Source organism: Barbus barbus, assembly GCF_936440315.1.
Source record: "Barbus barbus genome assembly, chromosome: 14".
In the NCBI taxonomy this organism is placed as follows: Eukaryota; Metazoa; Chordata; class Actinopteri; order Cypriniformes; family Cyprinidae; genus Barbus; species Barbus barbus.
The window spans coordinates 31898929-31923169 of NC_136742.1; the positions used below are offsets into that span (position 1 = coordinate 31898929).

The window sequence follows — 24241 nt, forward strand, 5'->3', positions numbered from 1 at the left end:
CAACGGGGTTTGAGATATGTTTTCTCATGTTTGGTGGGTGTTCCAAAAATGTCAGCCCAATCAGCAGCAACATGTATATAAACCACGCGGTATTAAAGAGACAGCTCGCACTATGGGTCCAAGTTAAGTCGTTTACAAATGTGTCCGCTGCAGCTCAGTATACGCAACAATTGAAGATATTAGAAGACATGTTTGTCATAAGAGTTTTATAGTAACATAGCATATCAACATGATGATGGTGAATTTGTAAGTAAATGGAATTAACATCAAAATAAATTCACAAGACAAAATCTATTGTTTGCACATGTTTATTTACATTAAAGGCAAAATAACTGAAATAATAGCACAAGTATAAATAATAGCACAAGTATAAATCTGGAACTTCTTTAGGTCTGTCTACATATCATGTAGTAATTGCAATGTCTTCTGTTCTGGTCCGTATCCTTTCCTTAGGAAGGTGTGCTAGATACTGATTCATGTAATATAAAAATACTATACATATTTATATATTTTGCTGTTATATTTGTGGAGTGACACTTTCATAAACGTTTCTATGCTCCTCGGATTATATAATGGTAAATATTACAATATCATAGCACAACAACAGTGATCAGCAATAATGATAAGCCTAATACTCACAATAAAAATATTAAGGTCATATAGATCTTAGCACAGTCTCGGAGGTAAGAAGTGGATTATCCTTCATCTGAAATATTTGTCTTTTCATCCTGAAATGCGAGGCAAATGTTGGATCACAATAATTAGGAACCACAGTTTCAACAAATCCCTTCACTCGATTTGGATGTTCTCTTTTTTTCTGGACGGCAAGGGCAGTGACTGTAACATCGAGTGTATTTTGCAGTATTAAACATGTATTTACACCGATTTCATCAGGCTCTGAAAATTCTTCAAAAAGAACACAAAGAATGGCCTTCTCAGCTGCCATAGTTGCAACACTTACATCATCAGAACAGGGTGTTCAACACACCACCGTTTCCTTTTAATAAACGTTTTGCACCATTTTTTCGGGGCTGAACGCAGCCCTGTTTGATATTATCGCCAGGTGATCTGGTAATGTGTGTGACACAATGACAAGATGGAACTAATCCAGCCAATCACAGTGCAGATGGTATAATCGGTCTTATCATGGATCTTTATGAACAGAAACGAAACTCCACAAATTAATCAAATCAACTAACTAGAAATAAATTGAACAAATGCATAGATTGTGTATATAATAACACGTTTCATTGTACTGTTTAATTAACTCCAACTCTTTCTACAGTACTGACAGTTCTTGTTATCCACGTCTTCCAAGCCATTGTTTCTGCCATATTCTCTTTTGTCGTGGTTTCTTCTTTCTTTCGGATAAAATAACTGCACAGACCAATTGAAGGGCCAGTTGATCATCCATGCTTGAACATATGGCCTATAATCGTGAGAATTTATGTGAGAAAATCTTCCAGTACAGAAATACAAACATAGTGCAGACAACATATAGTTAAGGTAATAAAAACACTAATAATGAAGAGAATAGACAATAAATTATAAATAACAACAGCAATAAAAATACAAATATACAGAAAATGTGCATTTGTCCTATGTACGGATGAAGGTTTGATGAGTTATTTACAGATGTACAGTACTGGGGTGTGTTATGTGTTGTTCAGGTGGGATATGGCCTGGGGGGGAAACTGTTCTTGTGTCTGTCTGTTCTGGTGCTCAGTGATCTGTAGCGCCGGCCAGAGGGCAACAGTTCAAAGAGAGAGTGAGCTGGGTGTGAGGGGTCCAGAGTGACTTTCTTAGCCCTTTTCCTCACTCTGGAGATATAAAGATCTTGGAGGTTGGGTAGAGGGGCACCGATAATCCTCTCAGCAGTCCTGACTGTCCGTTGTAGTCTTCTGATGTATGTTTTGGTAGCTGAGCCAAACCAAATAGATATAGATGAACAAAGGACAGGCTCGATGATGGCAGAGTAGAACTGTTTCAGCAGCTCCTGTGGCAGGTTGAACTTCCTTAGCTGGCGGAGGAAATACAGCCTGTGTTGGGCCTTTTTCACAATAGAGTCAATGTGAATGTCCCACTTCAGGTCCTGGGAGATGGTGGTGCCCAGAAACCCGAATGACTCGCTGCAGCCACAGTGCTGTCCATGATGGTGAGTGGGGGGAGTGCAGGGGGTTTCCTCCTAAAGTCTACTATCATCTCCACAGTTTTGAACGTGTTGAGCTCCAAGTTGTTGTGACTGCACCAGACAGCCAGCTCCTCAACCTCCTGTCTGTAAGCAGACCCATATTGGCAACGTCATCCACAGACCTGTTTGCTCTGTAGGCAAACTGAAGAGGATCCAGCAAGGGTCCAGTGACGTCCATCAGGTAGGCCAGGACCAGTCGCTCAAATGACTTCATGATTCATCTTCATGTATTGAAATACATATGCATTGTAATTTGTTTCTTATTAGAGAAGGATTGGCTCCACCAGGTTGTCTCACAAATAAACATGCTAAGGAAATATTTTACTTGCCACCGTCACCTTTGTCTGGAGTGGGAAAGAAACGCTTATTCAAAATTGAAAAGATTTTAAAAACCAACGCTTTTTTTGACAGCGAACGCAAAGTATGGAGACCCATACTTGAAAATTGTCCTCTACATTTAACCCTCCCAAGTTGCTGCACACACATTAGAAGCAGTGAGTAGTTAACACACCCAGAGCAGTCGGCAACCAGTCGCTGTGGTGCCCGGGGAGCAACTGGGTGTATTGAAAGTGGAAGAGAGCACTGTTCATTCTCTCCCCAACCTACATTCCCTACTGCTATTGAGAATTAAACCTGCAAACTTCAGGTTACAAGTCTGACTCCAACCATTAGGCCACAACTGCCCAGCTTACAACTAAATCTTTCCCCATTTAAGCAGATAGTACTAGCAGGACTGACAAATGCATCACAAATGACCTACAAGTTGGGGGGGGGCAGTCATGGCCTAATGGTTAATGAGTCAGACTAGCAGTCTCCCCAGGATTTCGCAGTACTTTTTTTTTTTTTTTTGCAGCCAAAAATGACTGATTTTGCTGACAGTAAAGCACTCACCCTAATCGCACATGTACATCTCGGAGATGTCTGTTTGATGTCTGCATTTACATATGCAAGACATATTTTTTAGGGTGTTTGCTCATCTGCAACATACGTCTCCAAGACGTTTCCTGTCAGATGTCAAATAAACATTTATTAGAATGCATGTAAAACTGCTTCTGAGACGTTTATCAGATTACAAGGCAGATGTTTCCCAGATCTTTGTTCAAAAACATTGCAAGAATTAGATGTTTTGTTTCTAGTCAAGACTTGGAGAAACTTGTTCATGCCTTTATCACCAGCAGGGTGGATTATTGTAATGGTCTCCTCACCGGCCTTCCCAAGAAGACCATTAGACAGCTGCAGCTCATCCAGAACGCTGCTGCCAGGATTCTGACTAGAACCAGAAAATATGAGCATATCACACCAGTCCTCAGGTCCTTACACTAGCTTCCAGTTACATTTAGGATTGATTTTAAAGTACTTTTACTCATTTATAAGTCACTCAATGGCCTAGGACCCAAATACATTGCAGATATGCTCACTGAATATAAACCCAACAGACCACTCAGATCGAGTCAGTTAGAAATACCAAGGGTTCACACAAAACAAGGGGAGTCTGCTTTTAGCTATTATGCCACACACAGTTGGAACCAGCTTCCAGAAGAGATCAGACATGAGAAAACATTAGCCACATTTAAATCCAGACTCAAAACTCATCTGTTCAGCTGTGCATTTGTTGAATGAGCACTGTGCCATGTCCGAACTGACTGCATTGTTTTGTATAATCATTTTCTCAACGGTTTTAAATTCATTTTAAAATCAATTTCTAAATCATCTTAAAGTTCCTGGTTTTTATTTTTTAATTCCTTGTTTTTGCTGTGATTACTGTGTGACCAGTTCACTTTTGTTTATGTAAAGCACTTTGAATTGCCACTATATAAAGAACTGCAACAGAATTGTGCCGAATTTGAAAGCTTCTCACAAGATTTGACCGATGTTACTGATTCTGCGACGAATTAGACCACTTTCTTCACTGTATCTCCAGCGCCGTGTATAACGGTGTCGCGTGATCGAGAGCAGCCCGTGGCTCCGGCCTGAGCAGATTAACGGTCTGTGGCACGTAGCGCAGATTCATTCCGCTTTCAGGTTCGTTTGTCCAATGTAGCTCTTGTAAATCGGCATGAGAACCCAAGGCTGTTCATTCCATTTTTCAAACTGAGACACAACCTCTTTGAATGCGTGTTGCAATGACGTCACGGGACACATCTAAGCCCAAAATCCGTGGCAATTACGAAAATTTGTGAGCTCTTGCAAAACCCTGGAGGGACTGACTAGTAACCCAAAGGTCAAGGGTTCAAGTCTCAGTACCAGCAGGAATTATACATGCGAGTGAATGTATAACTCTACCTTCAATACCCACAGCTGAGGTGCCCTTGATCAAGACCCCAAACACCCAATTGCTCCCCAGCAAAATATGCACACTTGGATGGGGATAAATGCATGTTGGTTGGGCTAAACGTCCTGTTAACCAAAAGTTAATGATTAACCCTTAATTTGGTGCCCTATGCAGTGGCCCAGGTTAACAACTGGAGGTTGGATAAGAGTCATGGCTTGTACAGAAGCCTCGACTCAATGCATGACTTTACAAAAAGGTCGTGGAACCTTGGTTTAATAGTGTTAAAGAAAAAAAATAACCCACAAACAGGCGGGGAAGAGGCATGGAACACCAGATTCTGCAAAGCCAAAACAAAACCAATAGACAAAGATCTTGGTGTTCTGCAAGGTTTATTAAAAACACTAGATTTACAGGACCAGAGTAACTTCTCCACTAGAAACCACAGTCTGCTCACTAGAGATAGCCTTGATAGGAGTGTCTCTTCCTGAAATAAATTTTAGAAGTGTGAACGCACTTATAAAATTCTCAGTTCCGCTAGTCAAGTTAAAGCAAGAACTCACGTTTCCTCGTGCAGCTTTGCTCACAAGAGCCAGATGATGGAAGGCACACCTCTGTGCTGCAGTGGATGAAGATCTGACAGGGAAGAGAGAGGAGCAAGTCATAGAATCCACAAGTAGTAAAAATGAAACCGGTCAAGTAATGGGGGCATACAGTTTCCTGCAGAGGAACCAGTGAGGCTGGATCTACAAATGTGAACATTTTCACAACAAAGCGCTTGTAGTGGGTTGGGAACTGAAGACCAGACGATCCAGTCACTGGAACCAGTGTGGTCAGATAACGGTCGTCCTGGTAAGGGCATCTGAAGAGGAAAGAGGTGGTTAGAAAGTGCCTCCCAGTAGACAAACTGGATAAAGATTGGCTGTACACTCACCCATCAACCAGAAGGTCCCACTGGGGGAGACTGAGTGGACTGGGGGTTGAAGTCGCCCAACAACGTCCCAGCATCAGGACAATGTTGGGGTCAGTCCTCTCCATAATGCGCACCTCAACATACACAGGCTCCCGCAGGACTTTTGTGACGGGATAATCAGCGTCACTGTAGTAGGACGTGTAGGCCTCATCCCCTGAGGAACACTGGGGTTTAACCAGACTCATGTTTGAAAGGCTTGAGGAAGACACAGGACAAGACCTTACCTTCTGCGCACCCTTTGGTGACACATTGGCCATTGGCCAGTCTGAGCTCCACCCTGAGAGGTCCAGGAGCAGCTACTGGTGGAGGTGGAGGAACAGAGTTGACCTCCACAACCAGAGCTTCAACAGAAGTTCCAGAGTACCTACACTGAAAGAGAAGCCTGGACAACAGACGGTGAGCTTGTAGCATTTATCAAAGATTAAAATTCACACCAAGTCATAGATCACTTACTCAAAATGACTGTCCCTTGTGATAGAACCAAATGGTCCAATGCCAACTTCATATGAGGAGGTCATTCTGTTCTCATACACCACATCTCCGCTGTCCTCCTGCGAATAGAAACACTGTTGGCATCCAGTCCATTAGCAAAGCAGAACTACACCAGAAGCAGCTGCTCACCATCATGCTCGTGCCACATGCGGTCACAGGGAACTGGTATATAGCAAAAGAAGGTGTGGACTCCACAGGACGGCAAGGTGGGTCGTTTCCACCCAGTAAACTAACCGAATCCAGACTCAGTCGAGGCAGAGTAACGTCTCTAGACACCACTACCACAAACTGACCATCTCTAATACACTGGACAGTCACTGGAACAAAGGTACAAGAGCAGGTTAATGCTGAGAATGTTTAACATGAACAGAATAAGATCGAGAAAGCTTACCTGCCCTCCCATAGTAACACTGCTGCCCATTAAAGCAGCAGTTAATAGCTTCACACTCAGCACCACTGATCCCAGGTGGTCCACATTGGATCTGCTCATAGTCAGCTACAGCACATTTATCAAGGGGCTCTGCCTGGGCCACTGGCTTCTGAAGCTGAAACTGCTGAGGAAACCGCTGGTCGGTTTGCTGTTGAACTGGCTGCCGAAACCGCTGGTCGGTTTGCCGTTGAACTGGCTTCTCAAACCGCTGGTCAGTTTGCCCTTGAACTGGCTGCCGAAACCGCTGGTCAGTTTGCCGTTGAACTGGCTGCCGAAACCGCTGGTCAGTTTGCTGTTGAACTGGCTGCCGAAACCGCTGGTCAGTTTGCTGTTGAACTGGCTGCCGAAACCGCTGGTCAGTTTGCTGTTGAACTGGCTGCCGAAACCGCTGGCCAGTTTGCTGTTGAACTGGCTTCTGAAACCGCTGGTCAGTTTGCCCTTGAACTGGCTTCTCAAACCACTGGTCAGTTTGCCCTTGAACTGGCTGCCGAAACCGCTGGCCAGTTTGCTCTTGAACTGGCTTCTGAAACCGCTGGTCAGTTTGCCCTTGAACTGGCTTCTCAAACCACTGGTCAGTTTGCCCTTGAACTGGCTGCCGAAACCGCTGGTCAGTTTGCTCTTGAACTGGCTTCTCAAACCTCTTGTCAGTTTGCTGTTGAACTGGCTGCCGAAACCGCTGGTCAGTTTGCTGTTGAGCTAGCTTCTGAAACCGCTGGTCAGTTTGCTCTTGAACTGGCTTCTGAAACCGCTGGTCAGTTTGCCCTTGAACTGGCTGCCGAAACCGCTGGTCAGTTTGCTCTTGAACTGGCTTCTGAAACCGCTGGTCAGTTTGCTGTTGAGCTAGCTGCCGAAACCGCTGGTCAGTTTGCTCTTGAACTGGCTTCTGAAACCGCTGGTCAGTTTGCCCTTGAACTGGCTTCTCAAACCGCTGGTCAGTTTGCCCTTGAACTGGCTGCCGAAACCGCTGGTCAGTTTGCTCTTGAACTGGCTTCTCAAACCTCTTGTCAGTTTGCTCTTGAACTGGCTTCTGAAACCGCTGGTCAGTTTGCTGGAACAGAGCTTGAGGGTTCCGAGGCAAATTACTCCACTGTGGAACAGCATGACAGAAAGCACAAACTGCCAAAATCTGAAACAAACCCCAACTACCAGCCATTGTTCAACAGCTAGTCACAAAATAGAGATGCAGCCTTTTGGTCTTTTTGTACTCTACAGATTTCAGCTAATTAATGATAGCTCCTCCCTCTTCATTAATCCTCACGATTCTCCAGACTTGCATGAGTTGGAGCTTATGCAACTGTGTGATTCAATTACCCTTGTTACATGCATGAAAAAACTAACTTGAGCATAATTAAAAATAGCATACTTGTATTAATTTCTGCCAATTGACCAATTGAAGGGCCAGTTGATCATCCATGCTTGAACATATGGCCTATAATCGTGAGAATTTATGTGAGAAAACGTATTTTCGCTTTCCACTGAATGTTCTGTAGTGGGTGCACCTCGTTAGTGTTGTGTTGTGTAGTATGTGCGCAGCTATGACAAGACAGCGACAGATGAGAAGGAATCTTGTTGCGTAGTGTGAGCAACACAGTGACTCGACTAGTCTTTCAATCATGTAGTATGAGCTTGCCATTAGAAACACATCTTGGAATGTACAGGCCTCTATCTTCAGACTGTATCAAAAGAAAGTTGATTTAAACTGAAAGTGAAATTGACGTGACATGTGGCCAAGTATGGTGACCCATACTCGGAATTTGTGCTCTGCATTGAACCCATCCAAAGTGTACACACACACCGTGAACACACACCCGGAGCAGTGGGCAGCCATTTATGTTGTGGTGCCCAGGGAGCAGTTGGGGGTTCGGTGCCTTGCTCAAGGGCACCTCAGTCGTGGTATTGAGGGTGGAGAGAGCGCTGGAAATTCACTCCCCCCCACCTACAATCCCTGCCGGACCTGAGACTCAAACCCGCAACATTTCCCCTTTAACATACTCATGATTATGTTGAAGCTTTAAGTGTTACTTGAACCCTGTCCCAGCCATAGCTGCTCTATTCTTAAATGCTGCATTATAATTAAAATACAGTCATTCATATTATAAAGTGCTTTTAAAATCTTGCACACTGCAATATCAACATCCTTCTGTACAGCCCAAAATTGTATTTGTCGGGGTGCAGATTAGCCCTTCACTCAGGAAATAAAATGCTTCAAATTTATTTAATCAGAATCAGAAAGAGCTTTATTGCCAAGTGTGTTTGCACATACAAGGAATTTGTCTTGGTGTTAGGAGCTTCCAGTACAGAAATACAAACATAGTGCAGACAACATATAATTAAGGTAATAAAAACACTAATAATGAAGAGAATAGACAATAAATTATAAATAACAACAGCAATAAAAATACAAATATAGAGAAAATGTGCATTTGTCCTATGTACGGATGAAGGTTTGATGAGTTATTTACAGATGTACAGTACTGGGGTGTGTTATGTGTTGTTCAGGTGGGATATGGCCTGGGGGAAAAAAATGTTCTTGTGTCGGTCTGTTCTGGTGCTCAGTGATCTGTAGCGCCGGCCAGAGGGCAACAGTTCAAAGAGAGAGTGAGCTGGGTGTGAGGGGTCCAGAGTGACTTAGCCCTTTTCCTCACTCTGGAGATATAAAGATCTTGGAGGTTGGGTAGAGGGGCACCGATAATCTTCTCAGCAGTCCTAACTGTCCGTTGTAGTCTTCTGATGTATGTTTTGGTAGCTGAGCCAAACCAAATAGATATAGATGAACAAAGGACAGGCTCGATGATGGCAGAGTAGAACTGTTTCAGCAGCTCCTGTGGCAGGTTGAACTTCCTTAGCTGGCGGAGGAAATACAGCCTCTGCTGGGCCTTTTTCACAATAGAGTCAATGTGAATGTCCCACTTCAGGTCCTGGGAGATGGTGGTGCCCAGAAACCCGAATGACTCGCTGCAGCCACAATGCTGTCCATGATGGTGAGTGGGGGGAGTGCAGGGGGTTTCCTCCTAAAGTCTACTATCATCTCCACAGTTTTGAGCGTGTTGAGCTCCAAGTTGTTGTGACTGCACCAGACAGCCAGCTCCTCAACCTCCTGTCTGTAAGCAGACCCATATTGGCAACGTCATCCACAGACCTGTTTGCTCTGTAGGCAAACTGAAGAGGATCCAGCAAGGGTCCAGTGACGTCCATCAGGTAGGCCAGGACCAGTCGCTCAAATGACTTCATGATTCATCTTCATGTATTGAAATACATATGCATTGTAATTTGTTTCTTATTAGAGAAGGAGTCTGGAGTGGGAAAGAAACGCTTATTCAAAATGGAAAAGATTTTAAAAACCAACGCTTTTTTTGACAGCGAACGCAAAGTATGGATACCCATACTTGAAAATTGTCCTCTACATTTAACCCTCCCAAGTTGCTGCACACACATTAGAAGCAGTGAGTAGTTAACACACCCAGAGCAGTCGGCAACCAGTCGCTGTGGTGCCCGGGGAGCAACTGGGTGTATTGAAAGTGGAAGAGAGCACTGTTCATTCTCTCCCCAACCTACATTCCTACTGCTATTGAGAATTAAACCTGCAAACTTCAGGTTACAAGTCTGACTCCAACCATTAGGCCACAACTGCCCAGCTTACAACTAAATCTTTCCCCATTTAAGCAAATAGTACTAGCAGGACTGACAAATGCATCACAAATGACCTACAAGTTGGGGGGGGGGGGGGGGGGGGGGCAGTCATGGCCTAATGGTTAATGAGTCAGACTAGCAGTCTCCCCAGGATTTCGCAGTACTTTTTTTCTGATTTTTGCAGCCAAAAATGACTGATTTTGCTGACAGTAAAGCACTCACCCTAATCGCACATGTACATCTCGGAGATGTCTGTTTGATGTCTGCATTTACATATGCAAGACGTATTTTTTAGGGTGTTTGCTCATCTGCAACAAACGTCTCCAAGACGTTTCCTGTCAGATGTCAAATAAACATTTATTAGAATGCATGTAAAACTGCTTCTGAGACGTTTATCAGATTACAAGGCAGATGTTTCCCAGATCTTTGTTCAAAAACATTGCAAGAATTAGATGTTTTGTTTCTAGTCAAGACTTGGAGAAACTTGTTCATGCCTTTATCACCAGCAGGGTGGATTATTGTAATGGTCTCCTCACCGGCCTTCCCAAGAAGACCATTAGACAGCTGCAGCTCATCCAGAACGCTGCTGCCAGGATTCTGACTAGAACCAGAAAATATGAGCATATCACACCAGTCCTCAGGTCCTTACACTAGCTTCCAGTTACATTTAAAAAAAAAAAAAAAAAGTCGTGACGTATTGTCAAGTATGGTGACCCATACTCGAAATTGGTGCTCTGCGTTTAACCCATCCAAGTGCACACACACAGCAGTGAGTAGTGAACAAATGCACACACACACACACCGTGAACACACACCCGGAGCAGTGGGCAGCCATGCTGCAGCGCCCGGGGAGCAATTGGGGGTTCGGTGCCTTGCTCAAGGGCACCTCAGTCATGGTATTGAGGGTGGAGAGAGCGCTGGACATTCCCTCCCCCCACCTACAATTCCTGCCGGCCGGGGGCTCGAACTCGCAACCTTTTGATTACGAGTCCGACTCTCTAACCATTAGGCCACGACTTCCCCAGTTGGGAATTTAGGATTGATTTTAAAGTACTTTTACTCATTTATAAGTCACTCAATGGCCTAGGACCCAAATACATTGCAGATATGCTCACTGAATATAAACCCAACAGACCACTCAGATCGAGTCAGTTAGAAATACCAAGGGTTCACACAAAACAAGGGGAGTCTGCTTTTAGCTATTATGCCACACACAGTTGGAACCAGCTTCCAGAAGAGATCAGACATGAGAAAACATTAGCCACATTTAAATCCAGACTCAAAACTCATCTGTTCAGCTGTGCATTTGTTGAATGAGCACTGTGCCATGTCCGAACTGACTGCATTGTATAATCATTTTCTCAATGGTTTTAAATTCATTTTAAAATCAACTTAAAATTCCTGGTTTTTATTTTTTAATTCCTTGTTTTTGCTGTGATTACTGTGTGACCATTTCACTTTCGTTTATGTAAAGCACTTTGAATTACCACTATATAAAGAATTGCGCCGAATTTGAAAGCTTCTCACAAGATTTGACCGATGTTACTGATTCTGTGACGAATTAGACCACTTTCTTCACTGTATCTCCAGCGCCGTGTATAACGGTGTCGCGTGATCGAGAGCAGCCCGTGGCTCCGGCCTGAGCAGATTAACGGTCTGTGGCACGTAGCGCAGATTCATTCCGCTTTCAGGTTCGTTTGTCCAATGTAGCTCTTGTAAATCGGCATGAGAACCCAAGGCTGTTCATTCCATTTTTCAAACTGAGACACAACCTCTTTGAATGCGTGTTGCAATGACGTCACGGGACACATCTAAGCCCAAAATCCGTGGCAATTACGAAAATTTGTGAGCTCTTGCAAAACCCTGGAGGGACTGACTAGTAACCCAAAGGTCAAGGGTTCAAGTCTCAGTACCAGCAGGAATTATACATGCGAGTGAATGTATAACTCTACCTTCAATACCCACAGCTGAGGTGCCCTTGAACAAGACCCCAAACACCCAATTGCTCCCCAGCAAAATATGCACACTTGGATGGGGATAAATTCATGTTGGTTGGGCTAAACGTCCTGTTAACCAAAAGTTAATTAACCCTTAATTTGGTGCCCTATGCAGTGGCCCAGGTTAACAACTGAAGTGAAGTGAAGTGACATTCAGCCAAGTATGGTGACCCATACTCGGAATTCGTGCTCTGCATTTAACCCATCCAACGTGCACACACACAGCAGTGAACACACACCGTGAACACACACCCGGAGCAGTGGGCAGCCATTTATGCTGCGGCGCCCGGGGAGCAGTTGGGGGTTCGGTGCTTTGCTCAAGGGCACCTCAGTCGTGGTATTGAGGGTGGAGAGAGTGCTGGACATTCACTCCCCCCACCTACAATTCCTGCTGGCCGGGGACTCGAACCCGCAACCTTCGGATTACGAGTCCGACTCTCTAACCATTAGGCCACGACTTCCCCCACTGGAGGTTGGATAAGAGTCATGGCTTGTACAGAAGCCTCGACTCAATGCATGACTCTACAAAAAGGTCGTGGAACCTTGGTTTAATAGTGTTAAAGAAAAAAATAACCCACAAACAGGCGGGGAAGAGGCATGGAACACCAGATTCTGCAAAGCCAAAACAAAACCAATAGACAAAGATCTTGGTGTTCTGCAAGGTTTATTAAAAACACTAGATTTACAGGACCAGAGTAACTTCTCCACTAGAAACCACAGTCTGCTCACTAGAGATAGCCTTGATAGGAGTGTCTCTTCCTGAAATAAATTTTAGAAGTGTGAACGCACTTATAAAATTCTCAGTTCCGCTAGTCAAGTTAAAGCAAGAACTCACGTTTCCTCGTGCAGCTTTGCTCACAAGAGCCAGATGATGGAAGGCACACCTCTGTGCTGCAGTGGATGAAGATCTGACAGGGAAGAGAGAGGAGCAAGTCATAGAATCCACAAGTAGTAAAAATGAAACCGTTCAAGTAATGGGGGCATACAGTTTCCTGCAGAGGAACCAGTGAGGCTGGATCTACAAATGTGAACATTTTCACAACAAAGCGCTTGTAGTGGGTTGGGAACTGAAGACCAGACGATCCAGTCACTGGAACCAGTGTGGTCAGATAACGGTCGTCCTGGTAAGGGCATCTGAAGAGGAAAGAGGTGGTTAGAAAGTGCCTCCCAGTAGACAAACTGGATAAAGATTGGCTGTACACTCACCCATCAACCAGAAGGTCCCACTGGGGGAGACTGAGTGGACTGGGGGTTGAAGTCGCCCAACAACGTCCCAGCATCAGGACAATGTTGGGGTCAGTCCTCTCCATAATGCGCACCTCAACATACACAGGCTCCCGCAGGACTTTTGTGACGGGATAATCAGCGTCACTGTAGTAGGATGTGTAGGCCTCATCCCCTGAGGAACACTGGGGTTTAACCAGACTCATGTTTGAAAGGCTTGAGGAAGACACAGGACAAGACCTTACCTTCTGCGCACCCTTTGGTGACACATTGGCCATTGGCCAGTCTGAGCTCCACCCTGAGAGGTCCAGGAGCAGCTACTGGTGGAGGTGGAGGAACAGAGTTGACCTCCACAACCAGAGCTTCAACAGAAGTTCCAGAGTACCTACACTGAAAGAGAAGCCTGGACAACAGACGGTGAGCTTGTAGCATTTATCAAAGATTAAAATTCACACCAAGTCATAGATCACTTACTCAAAATGACTGTCCCTTGTGATGGAACCAAATGGTCCAATGCCAACTTCATATGAGGAGGTCATTCTGTTCTCATACACCACATCTCCGCTGTCCTCCTGCGAATAGAAACACTGTTGGCATCCAGTCCATAAGCAAAGCAGAACTACACCAGAAGCAGCTGCTCACCATCATGCTCGTGCCACATGCGGTCACAGGGAACTGGTATATAGCAAAAGAAGGTGTGGACTCCACAGGACGGCAAGGTGGGTCGTTTCCACCCAGTAAACTAACCGAATCCAGACTCAGTCGAGGCAGAGTAACGTCTCTAGACACCACTACCACAAACTGACCATCTCTAATACACTGGACAGTCACTGGAACAAAGGTACAAGAGCAGGTTAATTCTGAGAATGTTTAACATGAACAGAATAAGATCGAGAAAGCTTACCTGCCCTCCCATAGTAACACTGCTGCCCATTAAAGCAGCAGTTAATAGCTTCACACTCAGCACCACTGATCCCAGGTGGTCCACATTGGATCTGCTCATAGTCAGCTACAGCACATTTATCAAGGGGCTCTGCCTGGGCCACTGGCTTCTGAAGCTGAAACTGCTGAGGAAACCGCTGGTCGGTTTGCTGTTGAACTGGCTTCTCAAACCGCTGGTCAGTTTGCCGTTGAACTGGCTGCCGAAACCGCTGGTCAGTTTGCTCTTGAACTGGCTGCCGAAACCGCTGGTCAGTTTGCTGTTGAACTAGCTGCCGAAACCGCTGGTCAGTTTGCTGTTGAGCTAGCTTCTGAAACCGCTGGTCAGTTTGCGGTTGAACTAGCTGCCGAAACCGCTGGTCAGTTTGCCCTTGAACTGGCTGCCGAAACCGCTGGTCAGTTTGCTCTTGAACTGGCTTCTCAAACCTCTTGTCAGTTTGCTGTTGAACTGGCTGCCGAAACCGCTGGTCAGTTTGCCGTTGAACTGGCTTCTGAAACCGCTGGTCAGTTTGCTCTTGAACTGGCTTCTGAAACCGCTGGTCAGTTTGCTCTTGAACTGGCTTCTGAAACCACTGGTCAGTTTGCCCTTGAACTGGCTTCTGAAACCGCTGGTCAGTTTGCCGTTGAACTGGCTTCTCAAACCACTGGTCAGTTTGCCCTTGAATTGGCTTCTCAAACCACTGGTCAGTTTGCCCTTGAACTGGCTTCTGAAACCGCTGGTCAGTTTGCTCTTGAACTGGCTTCTGAAACCGCTGGTCAGTTTGCTCTTGAACTGGCTTCTGAAACCGCTGGTCAGTTTGCTGGAACAGACCTTGAGGGTTCTGAGGCAAATTACTCCACTGTGGAACAGCATGACAGAAAGCACAAACTGCCAAAATCTGAAACAAACCCCAACTTCCAGCCATTGTTCAACAGCTAGTCACAAAATAGAGATGCAGCCTTTTGGTCTTTTTGTACTCTACAGATTTCAGCTAATTAATGATAGCTCCTCCCTCTTCATTAATCCTCACGATTCTCCAGACTTGCATGAGTTGGAGTTTATGCAACTGTGTGATTCAATTACCCTTGTTACATGCATGAAAAAACTAACTTGAGCATAATTAAAAATAGCATACTTGTATTAATTTCTGCCATTTTGAATTCGGCCTTGGTTTTATCCTGCATTAGCTGAATCCAACTGTTGACGTTTTGACAATTCTGGATTGTTTTATTCTTAAACCAGGCTCACACTACAGGACTTTTGGCTGGATTTTGCTGTCGCGGACAGATTCCACAGTCTGCCACAAAACCCCCTGGAAACGGTGTGCAACGGGGTTTGAGATATGTTTTCTCATGTTTGGTGGGTGTTCCAAAAATGTCAGCCCAATCAGCAGCAACATGTATATAAACCACGCGGTATTAAAGAGACAGCTCGCACTATGGGTCCAAGTGAAGTCGTTTACAAATGTGTCCGCTGCAGCTCAGTATACGCAACAATTGAAGATATTAGAAGACATGTTTGTCATAAGAGTTTTATAGTAACATAGCATATCAACATGATGATGGTGAATTTGTAAGTAAATGGAATTAACATCAAAATAAATTCACAAGACAAAATCTATTGTTTGCACATGTTTATTTACATTAAAGGCAAAATAACTGAAATAATAGCACAAGTATAAATAATAGCACAAGTATAAATCTGGAACTTCTTTAGGTCTGTCTACATATCATGTAGTAATTGCAATGTCTTCTGTTCCGGTCCGTATCCTTTCCTTAGGAAGGTGTGCTAGATACTGATTCATGTAATATAAAAATACTATACATATTTATATATTTTGCTATTATATTTGTGGAGTGACACTTTCATAAACTTTTCTATGCTCCTCGGATTATATAATGGTAAATATTACAATATCATAGCACAACAACAGTGATCAGCAATAATGATAAGCCTAATACTCACAATAAAAATATTAAGGTCATATAGATCATAGCACAGTCTCGGAGGTAAGAAGTGGATTATCCTTCATCTGAAATGTTTGTCTTTTCAAGTCAAGTCAAGTCAAGTTGAGCTTTATTGTCATTCCGCTACATGTGGGGACATACAGTGGAACGAAATGTGTCTCGCAGGACCACGGTGCTACATAAATACAGACATACAACAATGAAGTAAAAAACACTATAAACCTATACACTACTAACCTACTGACAGATTTTAATATAAGTATACTATATATAAGTATTTACCCTATACAAACTAAAAGAATAAAGGATCAAAAATACAAACTATACGAATGCTTCACAAATACTCTACATGTGCAAAGAGAGACATTTGAGTCAGCAGCTGGTTGGGGAACAGTGCAGGATGATTTGTAGTGCATGAGCATGTAAACATACATATATTGCTGAGTCTTTTGTGGGATTGTGTTCACGCAGCAGTGTGTGTAAGTGTCCATAGTGCACATAGTGTAGAGTGTAAGTGTCCATAGTGCACATAGTGTAGAGTGTAAGTGTCCATAGTGCACATAGTGTAGAGTGTAAGTGTCCATAGTGCACATAGTGTAGAGTGTAAGTGTCCATAGTGCACATAGTGTAGAGTGTAAGTGTCCATAGTGCACATAGTGTAGAGTGTAAGTGTCCATAGTGCACATAGTGTAGAGTGTAAGTGTCCATAGTGCACATAGTGTAAAGTGTAAGTGTCCATAGTGTAAAGTGTCCATAGTGCACATAGAGGAGAGTATGTTACTACAGGTGGTTTGTACAGGCCCACTCACCTGTGTGTACCACACTTCCAAATTCACACAAAAAAGTTCCATACAGTTTTTCTTTGGTGTGGTAAGGTTTGGGGTGGGGGGGGGGGGGGGGTCCATGTTCAGGAGGTAGGGGTTTGCATGGGGTTTCGGGGGGGCGGGGTGGTTTGAGTTCAGGGCTCTCACAGCCTGGGGGAAAAAGCTGTTGAGCAGTCTGGTGGAGCGGGCTCTGATGCTCCGGTACCGTCTTCCTGATGGTAGGAGCTGGAAGAGACTGTGGGAGGGATGGGTGGAGTCCTTCACGATGCTGTTGGTTTTGCTGGAGCATCGTGTAAGGAAGATGTCCAGGATGGAGGGGAGAGGGGCACCGATGATCTTTGCAGCTGTGTTCACTGTCCGCTGGAGGGTCTTACGGTCAGCAGCACTGCAGTTCCCGTACCAGACAGTGATGCAGCTGGTCAGCACACTCTCAATGGTGCCTCTGTAGAATGTGGTGAGGAAGGGTGGAGGGAGACTTGCTCTTTTCAGCCGGCGGAGAAAGTGTAGGCGCTGTTGTGCCTTTTTGGAGAGTGACATGGTGTTGGTGGTCCAGGTGAGATCCTCTGTGATGTGCACCCCCAGGAATTTAGTGCTGCTGACTCTCTCCACAGTCGAGCTGTCGATGGTCAGTGGGGGGTGGTCAACGGAGTTTCTCCTGAAGTCCATCACAACCTCCTTTGTCTTCTCCACATTGAGGGACAGATTGTTTGTGCCACACCATTCAGCCAGCTGTGCCACTTCCTCTCTGTAGTGCGTTTCATCGTTGTTGCTGATGAGTCCTACCACTGTTGTGTCATCAGCAAACTTGATGATGTGGTTGGAGCTGAACTTGGCAGTGCAGTCGTGGGTCAGCAGTGTGAAGAGCAGCGGGCTAAGCACACAGCCTTGTGGGGCACCTGTGCTCAGTGTTGTAGTGCTCGAGGTGTTGTTGCCGACACGGACTGACTGAGGTCTTCCGGTTAGAAAGTCAGTGAGTCTCTTGCTGAAATACTGCAGTAAATAACCATGAAATAATCCCAGTTCATTCTTAAACAGGGAAAATGAACTCGCCTCACACACCTTATCACACACATATATTAATAAATGCATTTAAATAAAATTAAATAATGCATAAATTGATAAATTAATTAATTTATTTTATATTTATTTATATATTATTTTATATTATTATTATATATATATTATTAATATTATATTTATTTATTTATTTTTTATTAAATTTGTATTTTATTCCAGCACACACACACACACACACACACACATATATATATAAAATAAAATACAATAAATAAATTTAAGTATACAAATACATTTATATCTAAATATATATGTAATACATAAAATTTATATATTTTATTAATTAATATTTATTTCCATTCTAACTATTAACTACACTGCATAATTCAAATGTGTGTGTGAATTGAACCTGAGCTATGCCTGTTCCTTTAAGACGCGCTGAGTCCTGATTGGCTGTTATCAGGCACGAGGCTCGTTCATGATGGCGGCGGATCCAGCGCGAGCGTGGAGCGAGGAGCAGCTCAAGAGTGAAGAAGTGCCAAAGAAAGATCTGATCAAATTCATCCAGGACAACGCAGCGCACTCGGTAGTGTACACACTAGAGCCTGTAGAGCCAGACACTGTCAGTGTGCAGCGACAGACAAACACACAGAGTCACGCACCAAACATGCATCACATGATGCTAATATAGCATAGTCTCAATTATCCTTTATACAGGTACATTAACACAGCAGTTTAGATAAATATATACAATAACTAACACATGCATCTAAAGTAATACATACTTATATTACTATATTATATAATAGTGCATTTCTTTTGTAGAGAGACATTTGCATAGCAATGAAACCTGAGTATGCATAAAACAGAATTTGCATTTTGTGTGTAATATATATATATATATATATATATATATATATATAAACCTTTAAATTTTATTTATTTATAATTTAGCTATACATGTTCTATACGTTAGTTAATAAATATATTAATTAAATGCACAACTTAATATTCCCATAGTAATAAAATCTAAATCATAGTAATAAAGTCTTAAATTTCAAGTGCATTTAAGCAAGTCTGAATACTTATGTAAATGTGATATTTCAGTTTTTCTTTTTAATATGTAAATTATTAATGTAAATTAATGAGGAAAAATGATTTAAACAATTAGGCTGCAACATAATTGAAAAAAAGTGAAGGGGTCTGAATACTTTCTGAATGCACTGTGTGTGTTTTTATTAATCATATTTATTTGCAGTTTCTAGCTGAACACAAGCTTCTTGGAAACATCAAGAATGTGGCGAAGACAGCGAAGAAGGAGCAGCTTCTGGAGGCGTATGAGCAGCTGTTTGAGAGCAGGGTAACACACTCCGTCTGCGTCTCGCTGCTTTACTCAGAGATCTGGATTCTGACTCTTCTGCTTTCTCTCAGATGTTCAAGGGCTCAGAGCTGGACGTCGTGACGGAGCAGGTGCAAGCTGCTAAAATCAGCGACGCTCCCAAAGAAGCCAAGCTGGAGCCGGTGGACGAGGTACGAAATGCTTCTTCCTCATCTTCATCATCATCAGAACGATTCTCATGCTTGATTGGTGTTTCAGGGGCCTCCGAAGTTCACAAAGAGCGTCCTGAAGAAAGGAGACAAGACCAACTTCCCCAAGAAAGGAGACACTGTGAGCTGCTGGTACACAGGAACACTGGAGGACGGGAGTGTGTTCGACAGCAACATCCCCGCCAGTGAGACACACACACACACACACACACACCTCGAAGCATGCTTATAACACACTAATGCATGTGACATTCACAACACACTCCACTGCTGCAGTCAATAATCTTCATTCATTCTTCCTGTTGCACTTATATTTTAAAAGGGTCCTATTATGCTTTTTCTCTTGTTGAATGTTAGTCAGTGTGTGTGTGTAGTGTGTAGTGTGTGTGTAGTGTGTAGTGTGTAGTGTGTGTGTGTGTAGTGTGTGTTGTGTGTAGTGTGTGTGTGTAGTGTGTGTGTGTGTAGTGTGTAGTGTGTGTGTGTAGTGTGTATGTTTGGGCATAAAAAGATCTACAAAGTTACAAATCTCAAACTCCACTCTAAAGGGAGATACTTTGTTTTAAAAAAAATCCCTTTTCAAGAACTACAACGAACGGCTCGTTTGGACTACAGCATTGTTTTCCTGTATGTGTGACATCACAAAAATAAATCCCGCCTACAGAAAGTCGAATGGTTGGGGGGTGGAGAGAACGCTTGGTTGAGCACTGCACGTTTCAAAATCAAAACCCAGTGCTGATGTTTTTATATCACTGTATTTCTGAAGGAAACCAACTGTTTTCAGAACATTTTGGATGTCATTTTCATTTTATCTTGCATATAATGTTACCGTGGAAACCTCGCTCTCTGCCGCTCCAACAGCGCCTCCTGCTGGCAGAGAATTAATTTGCATATATATGAGCCACAAATAGTGCGAGTCTGTGGGATTATGGTATAAATAAATTCAACTGTATAACAGTTTCAGTGCAATTCATGTTATAATGTTAGAATTAAAGAATAATAAACATAATACATATTACCGGTGCACTTATCTGTACATAGTCATGCAGTTATTTTTAAGATGTGGTTGACATCCTATCTAATGTGATTTAGCCAAAAAAACAACAACTATATCGTTACCACTTTAATATGTCTGTGTAATATCTGTGCGTGCAAAGGTTCTGCGGTCTCCTCTTGTTCAATATTCTCGAGGTCTGAACCGATATGGCAATATTGACCAACTTGCTGATTTGGCAAGGGGCGGGGCAATACTGAAACACCGTCTAAGCTGTTGACCAATCACAACGCACTGGGACAGCTAACCAATCACAACACACTTAGTTTTTCTGAAGGCGGGTCCTCATCAAACCCGGAACTAATGGAGCCGTTTGTGTCAGGCTGGGGAGAGAGGTGTTGTAATAATGACCACTGAGCATGAGAACATGTTCTAGTACACCCCCAAAACTAAATCAACACTTTGTAAAAGAGCATAATAGGACCCCTGTAATTTCTATTCTCTATTTTCATTTTTATTTTAGTTTAAGTTTTTAGTAATTGTGTGTTTTGCCATTTTTATTAGCTTCTGTTTTTTTAATGTCTATATTTTTTATTAGTTATTAGATGTTCTTTTTACATTTTAATTTTAGTTGTAGTTATAGTAAATAGTTTTTTTATATATATATGTCTATATAGTTTTTCTTTTAATTAGATTAGTTTGTTTTAAAGGTTTAGTAATGTTGTTGTTATTGTAATTTCTAATATTATTCTTTTTTAAATGTGTGTGTATACATTTAATCATTTTTCTTGAACTATTGGGAAAACCCAAGAAGCATTAACCAAGTAATTGAGACCCTCGCGATGAACACAATCTGTAAAAATATTATAAAATATATATTAATTTATTATTAATATTAAATATTTATTTAATATTTTCCCAATTCAGTTTTGTTCAGTAATTTTGTTGTTTTTGCATTTTTTTTATTTTTTTAAATATGTATATGGAGTATTTATTACATTTCAGTTTAGTTTAAGTACATCATTAAATTAACTGAAACATATTGCATTGCAGCTTGCTAGTGTAATGTTTATGTTAGTTAACTTTTAATGGTTTTACACTTATAACTATATTAATCCATCACACAGGTTTCCTGGTTATCAAATGATAGTAGTTGGTACAAACCATCCTTTATTTCCAGCTGCAAAAAAGAAGAAACAGACCAAACCGCTGAGCTTCAAGGTGGGGATGGGAAAAGTGATCCGAGGGGTGAGCGTTACGCTGTATTTATACTTTACATCTTCATTTTAGTTCTACTTAAACTTTTAGTAGTTTGGCTTGTTTCTTAATGTTTAAATTTTTTTTTATACATTTTATAATTAGATTTTATTTTTATATTCTGTCTAAAATTTTTACTAATTTAGTATTGGTCTTTTTCTTTTTTAATGTGTGTGGCTCTATAGTTTATAAATTCTTTAACTTTAAAGTTTTCAATTTAATTAATGTATTTTTTTAATGTCTATATACTTTTTAATTCAGATTTTAGTTTCAGTTCCATTTGTAGTAATTGAGTAGTGTTTTTGGGAGCAGGCTGTGTTGGTTTAGTGAAGGGCTGTGGTGTATTGTGTTGTGTTGTGTTGTGCAGTGGGATGAAGGTCTGCTGGTGATGAGTAAAGGTGAGACGGCGCGGCTGGAGATTGAGGCTGAATGGGCGTATGGGAAGAAAGGGCTTCCTGACTCCAAGTATCCTTCCCTCTGCAGTCAGGGGTTCAGTTAGTAACTCATCAGAGGACTTTCCTCCTATAGTTTCAAGCACTTTACTCATTCGGTGTAGCTCTGAAATGAACCGAGTGTCTTCAGAAAAGTTTCGATTGCATTTCAAATGTTTCTGATAAAGTAGCATCAATGCTGTTTTGTTTACAGCCGTTGCCCGGGAAACCGCTATATTTCTGACGTTCCAAAAGCGCCTCCTGCTGGCAGAGAATCAAATTGGATTTTTAATAAGCCCCACATCCACCCATATAACCCCCGTAATTAATATAATCATTTATACTTCTGACTCTTTCCTTTAAAAAATGGTCAAAAGGCTGAAATGTGAGGGAATTTTTTTGTTTTTGTGAAAGCCTGTATCTAAACTGTAAATCACGTTTTTACAGTCATTTTACAGTTTAATATGTTGCTATAGACGTTGCATTACCCTGCTCATATATTGTTAATTTCTATTTTAAATACATTTTTGGCAGGTCTTAAATTTGTCTTTAATAAAGTCCTGCAGCTTTGCACACTGCCAGCATCTGAATGATTTCGATCAGCATGTTATAATAGAATCTCTCAGCTTGTTATATTTGACAGTTTGTCAGCTCATGTAAGCTGTTGTAGGCTCTGCATACACGTGAGCAGCCCTGGATGTTGTACAGATGACCTTAACCTTCATCCCCAGAATCCCACCGAACGCCAAGCTGATCTTTGAGGTGGAGCTCGTCTCCATCGATTGATCGATCATCAGCTGCTCAAGCACTGACGCCGTCTGGAGGAGAGGATGAAACGTTCACTATAACATGTTCTTCAGTCTCACAAAGAGTTTTCTGACTATTTTTGCATGATTGTGAAGTTCCAATAAAAGCAAACCCTGAGCAATGTCTTGTGCTCTTCTTACACATACAAATTAAGTTATTATATATTTACGGTAGGAAATTCACTAAATATCTTCATGGAACATGATCTTAATATCCTAATGATTTTTGGCATAAAAGAGAAATGTATAATTTTGATCCATACAATGTATTGTTGTCTATTGCTACAGATATACCTGTGTTACTCATGACTGCTTTTGTGCTGCAGGGACACAGTTATATATATATATATATATATATATATGCACACAATCTATTTATGAAATATTTATAAATGTCACGTTTATCTCTGTCTCGACTATGTAGATAGAGATTAGAAGTATATTACAATATCTGAAAATAAATGCATCTGAAAAACGTTACATTTTAAATATGCAAATCCTTACCTGTATTATGTGTAAATTATATAAAAATGATATAAACGTCATAAAATATAAAAGCACACATTTATGGCACTATGTATTTTTCTTGTGTGTGTATATATGTATATACTGTATATGTATATAAGAAAATATATAGATATACACAAAAAAATATATAGCGCCATAAAAGTTTAGATTTTTATTTTTTTATAACTAGAAATCATTGTATATTTACAAAATAATGTTGATACCTTTAAACCTATCAAATTATCAAGATACTATAGGATTAATTCAAGGTTGAGTTAATATTAAATGACAAATTCTTTTGTGTGTTAATGTTGAGATTTATATATCTTCAGGTTTGGTTTATCATGAGCCTCTCTTCAGCGACGCTTCATTATTCCAGTCTGGAGACCAACTTCCTGCATTTCTGACCAGCATCAGCATTAACGGTCACTTTTACGGTGCATTTCTAAAACACTGAAAATGCAGGAACAAAAAAAGCATCTGAACAGCATTGAATGTATTCAACTCATGTTTGTTTGACAAACTCATAGATCATATGTGACGTGCTCGTGTTGAAATTGTAACGTAAGAAGAGAAGAGCTCATTAGCTTTAATTTTTATTTTAATATTTAATATAAATTTTTCCTATATTTCCCAGACTTAAAAAAAACTTAAATTAGTAAGTTTTCTCTTATTGATGATTTACATCTTAGTTCTGAGTCAGTAATAGTTGAGCTTATTCTTCAAAGTACTGTTGCTTCATTTCATTTCTTATAAAGTACAGGTTCA

At 41.8% G+C, this 24241-nt stretch overlaps 4 protein-coding genes across 7 annotated transcripts in view; 1 reads left to right on the plus strand and 3 right to left on the minus strand.

Annotated features, from left to right (window-relative positions):
• Positions 1–24241, minus strand: part of LOC306880072 (transcriptional repressor protein YY1-like) — a 672069-nt gene that overhangs the window by 418257 nt on the left and 229571 nt on the right. The gene's annotated exons all lie outside the window — the stretch shown is intronic.
• Positions 4871–11665, minus strand: LOC306879913 (zona pellucida sperm-binding protein 4-like; the record flags this gene model as incomplete). Its single annotated transcript, XM_079433151.1, has 10 exons — positions 4871–4947; positions 5024–5096; positions 5175–5322; positions 5395–5587; positions 5658–5815; positions 5887–5984; positions 6055–6242; positions 6317–6421; positions 7354–7442; positions 11565–11665. 10 exons carry the CDS (start codon positions 11663–11665, stop codon positions 4871–4873), a joined length of 1230 nt encoding a protein of 409 aa, XP_079289277.1.
• LOC306879914 (zona pellucida sperm-binding protein 4-like) lies at positions 12665–14209 on the minus strand (the record flags this gene model as incomplete). Its single annotated transcript, XM_079433152.1, has 8 exons — positions 12665–12741; positions 12818–12890; positions 12969–13116; positions 13189–13381; positions 13452–13609; positions 13681–13778; positions 13849–14025; positions 14111–14209. 8 exons carry the CDS (start codon positions 14207–14209, stop codon positions 12665–12667), a joined length of 1023 nt encoding a protein of 340 aa, XP_079289278.1.
• The window catches only part of LOC306880073 (peptidyl-prolyl cis-trans isomerase FKBP3-like), a 391610-nt gene continuing 385748 nt past the window's right edge, over positions 18380–24241 (plus strand). Inside the window, exons 1-7 of one of the 2 annotated variants that reach the window (XR_013785050.1) lie at positions 18380–18519; positions 19192–19293; positions 19365–19463; positions 19531–19666; positions 21653–21720; positions 22097–22194; positions 22892–23120. Coding sequence is in view for 1 of the 2 variants with exons in the window: in XM_079433358.1 (XP_079289484.1) it covers positions 18412–18519; positions 19192–19293; positions 19365–19463; positions 19531–19666; positions 21653–21720; positions 22097–22194; positions 22892–22946 (666 nt within the window). In the remaining variant the exon portion in view is untranslated. Of the gene's footprint in view, positions 18520–19191; positions 19294–19364; positions 19464–19530; positions 19667–21652; positions 21721–22096; positions 22195–22891; positions 23461–24241 lie in introns of those variants that run through there. The other variant, XM_079433358.1, reaches the window with a different exon arrangement.